At 44.5% G+C, this 12,863-nt stretch overlaps 1 protein-coding gene across 1 annotated transcript in view; it reads right to left on the bottom strand.

The window, feature by feature from the left end:
* Positions 1–12,779, bottom strand: part of PI4KA (phosphatidylinositol 4-kinase alpha) — a 123,026-nt gene extending 110,247 nt beyond the window's left edge. The window contains exon 1 of the mRNA XM_047698289.1: positions 12,579–12,779. Within this exon, the coding sequence (XP_047554245.1) occupies positions 12,579–12,725 (147 nt within the window). The 5' untranslated portion in view covers positions 12,726–12,779. The remainder of the gene's footprint in view (positions 1–12,578) is intronic.
* Between the last annotated feature and the right edge of the window lie 84 nt (positions 12,780–12,863).

Raw genomic sequence — 12,863 nt, 5'->3', positions numbered from 1 at the left:
CCATGTCAACCATCTCTCGCTACTCAAAGCTTCGCCAGACCTCAGCAATGTTCTATGATCTTTCCCATCACACCTCTCAATAACTTTCTTTTTAAAAATATTGCTTTGGAATTACGTGTATACTTATTTTTTTTTTAAAGATTTTATTTATTTATTTGACAGACAAAGATCCACAAGCAGGCAGAAAGACAGGGAGGGGGTGGGAAATAGGCTCCCCACTGAGCAGAGAGCCTGCTGCGGGGCTCGATCCCAGTACCCTGGGATCATGACCTGAGCCGAAAGCAGAGGCTTTAACCCACTGAGCCACCCAGGTGCCCCTACTTGTATACTTATCTTCCACTCACTGCAGACGGGACTGTGTCCCCCTCATCCTGTATCCACTGCACCCTACATGTTCCAAAAACGTAACTATTTAGTGGAACTAAAGAGGCTGGTGTCACAGGGATTTAGTGGGATGAGAAGGAAAGGAAAAAGAAAGAGGGCCACTAGAACCTAGCCTTCCTACTATAAGGTTTAACTATGTTGTGACATTTGTCATATAATCAGTATTGGGCACAGTGCTGGCATGCAATTGGCACTGAACAAATATTTGCTGCATCATCAAATGAATGGAGGATGGAAGAACAATCAAATGAACTCAGGTAGAGTATACAGTCACACCCTCACAATCCTTATAATATAGCCAGAGTTATACAACCAATAAAAATGACACAACTAGTAAAGAACGCAAGTCAGATACCAAACACTAAAGGGCCCCTGAAAGCCTGGCACTGGGGCCAGGCTCTAATGCAAAATGCCCTTGGAAATTGGGACTCTTGTGGGGAAAAGAAAAGAAAAGAACAGAAAATAAAAGAAAAAAGTGAAGACTTGAACTCAAGTCCTTTAGCAGTCATCACATGTCAGATAAGGGAGAACCAGTTCTAGTGGGGGCCGGTCTCCAGATACTAAGAGCTAACAGTCATTGGGCATTTATCACATGCAAGGTGCTGGTTTGTATGATCCCAACTAATCTTCATAACACTGCACTGAGTGGATATTATTTGTTATCTCCATTCTAAGGATAAAAAAAATTGAGACACAGAGAGGTCACAGTCCTAATGCAGAATAAAGCAGTAACACTATAATTTTAAAAAATGAAAGAAAAAAAAAAAAAAACACTGACCTTTTTTTTTCTTTCAGAATTTGACAATAAACTAACAAGTTTGTTGTTCTTAGGGGGTAGAGAGGAGTAGATCCTGTCATTATAAAAGGTCATTAAGTTCAAAATCTGACAGAGATGGCCAAGGTTACTCCCACTTATAAAAAGGACCCAGAGGGGCTCTGGGCAACACTTTGAGGAGGTCAATAAGTCAATGGGAAGAGGAAACAAAGGTAACTTGTTTAGGCTTTGCTAAGAACTCTTGGCAATATTTTAATCCAAGGGTATTAAAAGAGAAAGACCAGGGCACCTGGGTGGCTCAGTCAGTTAAGCATCCAACTTTTCAGCTCACATCTTGATCTCAGGGTCATGAGTTCAAGCCCCAATGTGGAGCCTACTTAAAAAAGAGAGAGAGAGAGAGAGACCACGAGGTGAATTTAGACTGCCAAGGAAAGGAAAAGCCACACCAAGGAGAAAACAAGATGCCCTCACAAGTCTGGATGACTGGGCAGAAAACTGCAGATGAAAAGTCAAACACAACAGTGTTTGGTAAGGTATGTAGGTCAAAATAAAGCTACTATAATAGCATTACAAGCTGGCTAATTAAACGATTTTTTTTTTTAAAGAGTAAAACTTTTGTTATCTGAAACTTCTGGGAATAGTTTTTCGGGAGAAACAAAATTCCCTGAGAACTAGAGATTAGGCTTTAAGTATTAGTGGCAGTGTTTTGTTAAATCCATTTTTTGTCTTTCTCAAATGTACCGGCCCCATGGAGAACACGGAATAGAAGCTAACCTTTTCTAAGTGACTCAGAGCTATCACAATAAACAAAGGTGACTGTGACAAGGTGGGCAGGGAGCTACAGATGCAAGTGGAACAGCATCTACTCCTATAAGCAGTCCTGGATGGGAGTTTCATGAGAGATGCTCGTGCTTGGCTGTGTGACCAGTTAATATAGCTTTCTACAACATCCAACACACCTAGCACTACATGTGCCCTTACACACAATGCATGAGTCTCCATTTCTTGAGCCCTGCTCATGTGTCTGGCAGGGTACAACACAGACAAATGCATGTCTCTGATTCCTGACATTGTTTCAACAGGCAATGATCAGGGTAGCTGCATGGAGTTGGGAGGTTGTGATTTTCACTCCAACTCTGCCATTTCTTACCTAGGTGACCCAAGATAACTGACAAAACCTACCTGAACATCTCTGACTTTGTATTTCCTTCTGTAAAATGTGGACAAAACACCAACTGTGTGTATATATGGAAATCCGCAGAATCTTGCCAATGTCTTAAAACTATGCCAATATCGGCAAGTCATCTCCCTCAAGCCTCACATATAAGAGGATGATCAGATAGCTTTTTGCAATGTCTGCTCTAGCATTAAAATCCTATGATCCAAAAACTTCCACCTCTAGTCATAAGAGAATAACAGGACCTGGGTTTAACTTCCTTCCATAAAGCAACTAGGAAAATGGACAAATATGTGAAACGACTAATTTCAGATCCTAAACAAGTAGCACAGGTCTATGATACATGAGAGACAGAGGAAATGATGTGAGCCCTATCCTATGACTGCCTGAAGACACATCTCAGACCACAGAATAGGAAAAGGCATTCTAGGCAGATCATGATGGTCAAAGTGGAGGAGACAGAAATAAGAGTACAGGAAGTCAAAAGCAGTTGGAAATTCTGAAGAGAAGAGGGCTAAACAACAACAACAAAAATCCCCAAAAATCAAAACAGAATTCCCCTAAGTCTTTGGTGAATCCTAAGACCTACCAGTATAGGTGATATTCCATGAATCTGGAAAAGAACAACCAGGGAACAGTGAGCTAAAAGGCTCCCAGAGTTCACACAGCGCTGAGAGGCATCTGTATGACTCCCAGCAAGAGGAGAAAGGCCTTAAAGCATTCAGTAGAGACCTCAAAGGGGCCATACCTTAGCAGTGGAGTTAAACTATCCTTGTAGCAAGAGCTACTATAGAGTTGCCCTAACAATATTTTAAAATTAGCTTTGTAATACATGCAGAAAAGGCATTTGAAAAAATTCCACACTGCTTCATGATAAAAGCATTCAATAAACTAGATATAGAAGGGAATGGGGGCACCTGCGGCTCAGCTGGTTAAGCGTCTCAACTCTTGATTGTGGCTTAGGTCATAATCTTGGGGTCCTGAGATCAAGCCCCGTGACAGGCTCCACACTGGGTGTGGAGTCCACTTAAGATTTTCCTTCTTTATCTCCCTCTGCCCCTACCCACCCTCTAAAAAAAGGCACCCTCTAAAGTACTCCTGGGTGGCTCAGTTGGTTAAGCATCTGTGCTCAGCTCAGGTCATGATCCCAGGGTCTTGGGACTGAGCCCCACGTCAGGCTCCCTGCTCAGCCATGAGTCTGCTTCTTCCTCTACCTCTACCCCCCATGCATGTGCATGCTCTCTCTCTAAAATAAATAAAATCTTAAAAAAAGAAAGAGAGAGAGAGAGAGAAATAAAAGGGAACTTCCTCAACTTGATAAAGGGCATCTATAAAAAACTCACAACTAACATTATACTTTCTGGTAAAAAGCTGAAAGTTGCCGCCCACCCCCAATCAGGAACAAGACAAAGATGTCCACTCTCACCACTTATATCCAGTATTGTTCTGGAGGTTCTAGCCAGGACGACGAGAAAAGAAAATGAAATAAAAGGCATTCGGTTTGGAAAAGAAAAAGTAAAACTATATTTGCAGATGACATAATCTTGCATATAGAAAAACCTAAAAAAGTATTAGAACTAAAAAAACAAGTTGGGCAAGGTTGCAGGATATAAGATCAATATAATACAAAAATCAATGGCAATTAGGATTTCAGTTTTACGAGATGAAAGAATTCTGAAGAGGGATGGCAGTGATGGTAGAAAAACATTACGAGTGTATTCACTGATACCATTTACTTTTGCTTCTTGGCACTTGTTAGCATTTTCAATCATATTTACTTACAGTTTTTTGTTTAACGCTTGTCTACCTCCATGACAACTCCATGACAGCGAGACCACATCTACTCATTCATCCCTCTAATGGGCCCCTCCAACGCCTGGCAAACAGCAAGCACTAAAAGACTTATTATATAGGGGCGCCTGGGTGGCTCAGTGGGTTAAGCCGCTGCCTTCGGCTCAGGTCATGATCCCAGGTCCTGGGTTCGAGCCCCACATCGGGCTTTCTGCTCAGCAGGGAGCCTGCTTCCTCCTCTCTCTCTGCCTGCCTCTCTGCTTACTTGTGATTTCTCTCTGTCAAATAAATAAATAAAATCTTTAAAAAAAAAAAAAAGACTTATTATATAAATGAATGAATGAACAAATGAACAAATGTCACACTCGTTTGCTTTTATAATGGTACAGATAGACCTGGCTGCCCTGAATCCAGGTTTTCAGCCTCGCTTTACACATAGAAATGTTCAGGAAAAGAGAATAGCTTCAGCAGCAAAGACAGAGCCTCTCAGAACTAAGTGAATAAATGCAAGTGAGATTTGAGGATTTTTGTCTCAACTCTGTTCTTATCACATAAACAAAAGCAGTGTTCTGGCCAGCTTGGCAATGTTCACAAAAGGCCAAGCCTTTTTCCAAAATGCCAAGATACATGAGAGAAGCAATAGAAAAACAAGTATATAAATAATGAGGAAAATGAAGTACACAGACACGTTTCAGCAATTTAAATCAAGAATGGCTGCTGGTGTACGGGACTGGAGGTAACCACATCTCTACTACAAACACAGACAGCATAACACAAAATCTGCAGTAAGGAGTCAGAAATAGAACATTTCTGCCCTCTGGGGGAGCAAACAGCTAGTGACACATCAATTCTGAGAATCCCTAAGGGCATGGGGATAAACAATGCGGCCATAATAATCTTCTTAATGCACATAACTCATGGCCCTGAAATATTCAAAGGCTCTTCTCTGTCTCATCAATACAACCCAAACTCTGAGTCTGGGACTACGTATGAGGCCACCTGCTTTCTTCTCACTCTCATCTACACTCGTCCCTTTAAATACATTGTATTTCTGCCAAACCCTATTACTGCTGTTCCTCATTTTACTCTGTTTTGTTCTCTGTTCTATCTGAAATGACCTTCCCTTGCCAACCACTCTTGGCATTTACAAATGTCCATGCCTGGGATGCCTGGGTGGCTCAGTTGGTTAAGCAGCTGCCTTCGGCTCAGGTCATGATCCCAGCGATCCTGGGATCGAGTCCCGCATTGGGCTCCTTGCTCAGCAGGGAGCCTGCTTCTCCCTCTGCCTCTGTCTGCCTGTGCTCGCTCGCTCTCCCTCTCTCTCTCTGACAAATAAATAAATAAAATCTTTAAAAAAAAAAAAATGTCCATGCCCATCAATTCTAGGCCTTTGTTATTCAAAATCTCAGCTGAAAGTAACCTCCCAGCAAGTATGCACAATACTTTCACCTTCTTAGAGCATGTTTCACTTTTTTACCTTCTATAACTTTTTCACTAACTGTCAAAAGCCACAGAGAAAAGGTTTGGAAAAACCCAAAGAAAATGATCTGTATCTCCCATTCCCATGCCAGCAAAATGCAAAATGGCTAAATATCTTCTCAGGGGAGTTTTACTGAAAAGCGGTATGGTCCCCCACCACTTCCTTTATGGACAGACAGCTGGCCAGTCTCCCACCTATCACTGTTTCTAGTTATCGTAAATTAGTTGAGGGTCAGAATTGTGTGCACACCTAGTAGACCCAACTCTTGATAGAAAGAGACCGAGAGCAGACACAGGTAGAAGCTAGTATCCAAGCAATGGTACTCCAAGTGTGAAGAGAAACCTGAATTCAAGTTTCCACATACCAGAAAACAAGAGCACGATATCATATGGCCAATTCCACCTTGTAGGTTTTTTGGCTGTTTGTTTAATTCGTTATTGAACATAGCCAACCATGGTCAAATATCATTATCTTAGAATCAAAAGAATAAGGTCCCCTTTTATGCTTGCAGAGTTAGCAGGAAAAAGTAAATAAAATCCAACAACATGAAGCTACATATAAATGCGCACAAGGTGTCTTGCTGATGCTATCCACCGTAACTAAGTAGAGTCCTTTGAAAACAGCTGGGCAGTAAAGGTCAAGACCCACCCTCCATTTAGCAGAAGAATGTGAACCAGAAGACGACAAAATTCTAGATGTACAAACATGCTGTTTTGCAAGGAAAAATCTAGACCGCCTAAACAGAGAAATGCTTAATTAGGATCTATCAACATAAAATAAGACATGCAGGCATTAACATAATAAATATGGGCTATTTTTGAAAAAAGGAAAAAAGTGAACATAGCTAAAGACTAATAAGGAGATCTAAGAAATTAAAATACTAATTCGTTAAGTGTTATGGGCTGAATTGTGTCCCCAAAATTCATATATTGAATTCCTCGTCCCCAGGTACCTCAGAATGTGACTATATTTGGACATAGGGTTTTTAAGTTAATACAAGGTAAATAGGGTGGGCCAGTTCTAGAAATCTGACTAGTGTTTTTGTAACAGAAGATTAGGATACAGACAGGCACAGAGGGAAGACTATGTGAAGACACAGGAAGACAGCTATCTACAAGCCAAAGAGAAAGGCTTCAAAAGAAACCAGCAATGCTGACACATTCTTCTTGGATTTCTAGCATCCAGGACTATGAGAAAAGAAATTTCGGTTGTTTAAGTTGTTTTGGTACTTTGTTATGGCAGCCCTAGCAACCTACAGTTACTGTGGCATGATTATAGGTAAAGCTTTTTTCTTCTCCTGATTTCTTCTTAAAGTATTTTAGAGCTGGGGCGCCTGGGTGGCTCAGTGCATTAAGCCTCTGCCTTAGGCTTAGGTCATGATCTCAGGGTCCTGGGATTGAGCCCCGCATTGGGCTCTCTGATCAGCAAGGAGCCTGCTTCCCTTTCTCTCTCTGTCTCTCTGCCTGCTTGTGATCTCTGTCAAATAAATAAATAAATAAAATCTTTAAAAAAGAAAAAAGTATTTTAGAGCTGCCTTAACAACAATGGTTCTAGCATCATGAATTCCCTCTACTGACACTAATTTTCTCTACCCTTACTCTTTAGATGGTTGTTTTTAACATGGCCTCACAAAGGAGACGGAGTGAGGATAGAAATTTTCAACTTCGCGATGCTGGAAAAAAATGCCAATACCATGACTTTTTACTCCATGGCAAACCACTCCAAAGGAGTGGATAACCAAGAACTCCACAAAGCCCACTGCCCTGAGCATCAGAACGTATGTTCCTCAATTAGAGATCAGAGTTAACCAGCTCATCTTCTGGAGCATGTCTGTCCACCAAGGAGGTTCTGGCCTGTCCCTAATGCTGCAGTGCCATTTATACACCACATCGAGTTAGTAAGACACCTCGAGATTCTGGCATTCTAACTGAAGAAAAGAGAGCATACTGTAGGACATGGAAAAAGATTCTGATCAAAGCCTCCTGAGGGTAGGAAGATGAGTGGGAGGGCAAGAAATGCTGCCTACTTTTCAATTCTACCAGGAACTCTCCATGTCCCAGGATTGAGGGTCCATTACTATGTACAGGCCAGACGAGGAAAGGGAGGAACAGGTCACCAATATCCTAGACACAGAGGAGTAGCATCAGGCAGATCCAGGGGGCAGCTTGACAGGGGCAGCTCAGTAACATTCTGAAGACAGATGAGAAGAATGAAGACAGATGAGAAGAGCAGAACAAGACTGGCAGGCAGAAATCAGAGAATGGAAGCTGACCATACATGGAGATTCCACTGTAGACAGGATTCTCTTCTCTATTTCACTCCTCTCACCTTTCTCCCAGAGGGAGAGGGCTGAGGGCTGTGTGGGACAGGATCTCGAGGAACACAGATGATATCCTCAGGGTGGCCCACAATCCTGGGGGTAGGCTTTAGGGCTGAGGTTCCAGTCTTAGGGAAAAGGTCAAAGCTCAGAGATGAATCAGAGACTTGACACCAAGGAGTCTTGTGTTTGACTATCTGAACATGGCAGGGGTCTGATCACCAGACCTGTGACGTAAGAGTAGATGGGCTACTTGTAGCAAGTCTGACTTGATGCTGATCACCTGAACAATCTCATTAATGCCGTTTCTTATTGATCTGGCCTATCTAGTGCATACTAATTAACAATAGGTGCTCAACAAATGTTTCCTAAATCAAAGAGTAAATTAATTAAAGGAAAAGTAAAATTTACACAGCCTGGGATCAGAATGGGTGGGTGGAGTAGGGAAACACCACTGTGACATGTAGGTAGACAAAGACAGGGAAAGGTATGCTGTTAATGTGCCCCAAGTGCCATAAAAGCACATCAAGGCTGCTTGAGTTACCAATGTCTGAACTGAGATGTCAGGTCTAGCTCAGAAAACTGAGCCATCCTCAGCTCGAGCCTATCTGGACCAAGCCCCACTCAGCCCTCTGCCTTCTCTCTGGAAAAAAAGAAGAGGGGAGGGGCGCCTGGGTGGCTCAGTGGTTGAAGCCTCTGCCTTCGGCTCGGGTCATGATCTCAGGGTCCTGGGATCGAGTCCCGCATCGGGCTCTCTGCTCGGCGGGGAGCCTGCCTCCTCCTGTCTCTCTCTGCCTGCCTCTCTGCCTACTTGTGATCTGTCTGTCAAATAAATTAAAAAAAAAAAAAAAAAGAGGGGAAAAAAAAAACAAAACCCAGAAACAAATAAATGAGAAAGAGAGGTTTTTCAACACTCATCTCCCTACTTAAGTCCCCACCTTCATTATCCTGGTGGGTACTCAGAAATTCCTTTACTCTTAAGAACCTCAAGAATACTTCCCTAGGAATTCTGAGGGCTTATTGTCAATTGTTTTAAAGTAGCAGAATGTAGTAAACAGCCATATATCATAGGACTAAGGAGTAACAATGAGGGGCGCCTGGGTGGTTCAGTCCTTAAGCATCTCCCTTTGGCTCAGGTTAGGGTCCTGGGATCGAGCCCCACGTCGGGCTCCCTGCTCTGCCAGAGGCCTGATTCTCCCTCTCCCATTCCTCCTGCTTGTGTTCTCTCTCTTGCTCTCTGTGAAATAAATAAATAAAATCTTAAAAAAATAAGTAGTGAACAATGATCCCTAGCATAATGAAGTCTCAAGATCCCAGGTGAGGATAAGAGGAAACCACCACATATATCTGATGGAATCAGCCATCTACAGAAGCCTTCTCTAAGACAGAAATTATTTCAGGATCCCCAAGACCACCCACGCATACGTAGTTATACTTGTAGCTAAATTACAGTACATTGTATGACAGTGAATTTGTCAGCAAGAGAAAAAGACAAGTGGACTCTGGAGAAACCTGTGCATGGGCTTCCTCCTGTTCTCTCCCTCCTGTGAAGGTATACACAGAGCGTGCTCCCTTCTACAGCAGCAATGTAGTAACATGTATGCTATGATTGTACCTAGAGAAGTCCATTAGAGACATAGCATCCAAGGTTTTTATTGACAGACACAGGCAATGTCTGCCTAGCAGCCATCAAAATTCCAGATTCCCAAGAGGAAAGCAGATAATTATATTGTTTGTTCAGAGTCTAGGCTCAATGAACCACGCTTATCAGTTAGAAAATGGAGGGAACAGTTCAAGTACCGAGTTCCCAGATGTGAGCCAAGGATCAACCTTGCAAGCAATCCCTTCTGACGACTGCAGCCTCGGGCTAGCTTTGTTAACTCTCTTCTTCTTCTTCTTTTTTTTTTTTAAGATTTTATTGATTTATTTTGACAGACAGAGATCACAAATAGGCAGAGAAGCAGAGAGAGAGAGAGAGAGAGAGAGGAGGAAGCAGGCTCCCTGCAGAGCAGAGAGCCCGATGCAGGGCTCGATCCCAGGATCCTGGAATCATGACCTGAGCCGAAGGCAGAGGCTTTAACCCACTGAGCCACCCAGGCGCCCCTGTTAACTCTCTTCTAAAGTGATTTGTAAATGTTACCAATGATACTGAAGTACCTCCCAAACTAAGAGATACTAATGGGGAGCTGCCAACCTAAAAGCTATATTAACTTGTAAAATACACCATAATCTTGACACCAGTAAGCAGTTATTGTAAGATACAAAGCTAACAATGTTGCAATTATGGAATGTTCTTGTGAGGACATGGGAAAAAGCTGAAGGCGGCCAGTTGTGCTTAAGGTGCATTTCTCAGAGTTACCGGGTAGGAAAGGGGACCCTACTAGAGCCACAGGACTGTCTTCACCCAATTCCCTACAATCTCTGCTATTCTCCAAGTCCAGCAAGCAAACTTCTGATATGCTTTTTAGCCCTCCTACTAAGAAGAGAATGTGCTAACTAGCTGGCATGAATTTGATTTGATAAGCCAGTGCTGCAGTCCATTAATTAGGCTCATCAAATGATAACAGTTCTCAATCATGGGTCATTTTGTACTCATGGGTCATTTTGTTGATCTTCATAATACTCTTAACAAGTACTGTCCTTGTATTCTGCAGGAGAAAGCAAAGGTCAGACTGGGGAACTAACCTACCCAGAGTCACACTAATGTAAGCAAATGATAGAGGATTTAAAGTGAGGTATTCCTATCTCTAGAAATCATATACTTTCTATTCTTTTGAATTCCTCCTTCAATTAGAAGTTCGGTTGGCATCAATCTCCCAGGACCTGCTCACCCTGCAGTTAAGTGAGAAATCAGATTTAAGAAACCACAAAGCCGGGGCACCTGGGTGGCTCAGTGGGTTAAGCCTCTGCCTTTGGCTCAGGTCATGATCCCAGGGTTCTGGGATCGAGCCCCACATCAGGGAGCCTGCTTCCTCCTCTCTCTCTTTGCCTGCCTCTCTGCCTACTTGTGATCTCTCTCTCTCTGTCAAATAAATAAATAAAATCTTAAAAAAAAAAACCACAAAGCCAAGGACACTATGCCAGAGAGCCTAACACAGCATTTCAGCATCAACCCTCACCAGAGCCACAAAAGTCTTTTTTTTTTTTAATTTCTTTATTTGACAGAGAGTGAGAGTGAGCATAGCAGGGCTAGCAGCAGAGGGAGAGGGAGAAGCAAGCTCCCCACCAAGCAGGGAGCCCCACGCAGGGCTCAATCCCAGGACCCTGGGATCTTGACCCAAAGCGAAGGGAGACACTTAACCATCTGAGCTACCCAGGCGCCCCCACAAAACTACTCTTAACTGCCCCAGACAGGTCTCCAGTCTCCATCCTTTTCTCCTACTCTTAGACAACAGATCTCTCTTCACCTGCCAGAAACTGTCTGAAAAAAGACTCCCATCCTTGGGCGCCTGGGTGGTGCAGTCGACTGAGCAGCCGGCTCCCGGTTTCAGCTCCAGACTTGACCTCCGGATCATGAAATCCAGCCCAGCACCGGAGTCCGCTTAACACTCGTCTTCCTCTGCCCCTCTCCATCATGCACACGCATGTGTACACACGCTCTCCCAAATGAAAGAAAGAAAGAGAGAGGAAGGAAGGAAGGAAGGAAGGAAGATAGATCACCCCTACAAAGCTACATACTATAATGAGTCCCATCACACGACGGTGGGGGAAGAAAGCTGACTTCTACTGTTCACCTACCTACAGGAGACACTTTATGCTTGAATCCACGTACTTCTCAAGAATCACTTCATTTCACCCATAAGGAAACAGGGCTCTAAGAGTTGAAGTAACTTGCCTAAGAGGACAAATAGTAACAGTGCAGGGACCAAACATGTCTGACTCTAAAATCTGTTCTCTCTACCATCCGAGCGATACCTTTTGAGTTTCCTTTCACCTTTCTCCCAAGGCAAAGATTCCTCCGGGATAAGTTCCCCTTCCTCCTCTGAAGCAATCCTGAGTTCAATTCTCTGCCAATGACAGTTCATTCCCCCTTCCCTGCCACTGTCCCTTCTTCCAAACACAATCTTTTTCCCAGTCTAACGCCCCCTCTAGATTGACAGAAAAACAACGCGGAGATTTGCATTTCAGAAAGCGATTTCAGATGTACTATTTCATTTGCCCTTCACAACAGTGTGAAGCGGGCAAAATAGGTAAGCACCCCCATTTTATGAGAACAGCATGTCTCCACGGTCATGGAATAAAAAGCAGAGAAGTCGGGAGCAGAGCCCCAGGTTTTGACTCCGGTCCTCCGCCGTTCCCACCACTGCTTCTCCCTGCCTGCCGCCCCCGCCCTGCTGCATCACAAGGTGCCCCCTCGGCTCAAAGCCGGGCCTGTAACTCACGTCCCTCCCACGCCACCCACCCGCAAAGTCCCCACCTGTTCTGTCCACTCCTCGCCTAAACCAACACCATTATGCCCCTCTCTTCACCAGCGCCCTCCGCTCACCGACCTCCTCACCGCCCCAGCCCCGGCGCCCTCCGCTCCTGTACCCCTTCCTGTCACAGGTAGCCCTAGAGCACCTCTCGGCCTTCCACAGATCCTCGCCCCGCCTACCCACTTCGCCATCCCATATCCCTTCTCCTGTCAGCCCGCGGCCCGAGCGGCCAAGACTACCTTCTCCAAAGATGCCGGTCTCTGCACGGCCAGGGAGCGGGCCAATGACAGGACTGTGTTGAAATAGAAGCCCCGCGAAGTGCTGGACCCCGAGCCGCCGCCGCTGCTGCCGCCGCCCCCTGCCCGGGCCGCGGCCGCCGCCATCATCGCGCGCGCGGCGGCGCTGCCCGCGGGCTTCCCGCACCCGGCCTACGAGCGCCAGAGCTCACGGCGCAGGCGCGGCGGCAGCCGACTTCCCCGGCACGTGACCTCTGTTGCCGACATTGGCTGGGGCGTGGCCGTGGG

Source organism: Lutra lutra, chromosome 12 (assembly GCF_902655055.1).
Source record: "Lutra lutra chromosome 12, mLutLut1.2, whole genome shotgun sequence".
Taxonomy (NCBI): domain Eukaryota; kingdom Metazoa; phylum Chordata; class Mammalia; order Carnivora; family Mustelidae; genus Lutra; species Lutra lutra.
This window is presented reverse-complemented; position numbering and strand designations above follow the sequence as displayed.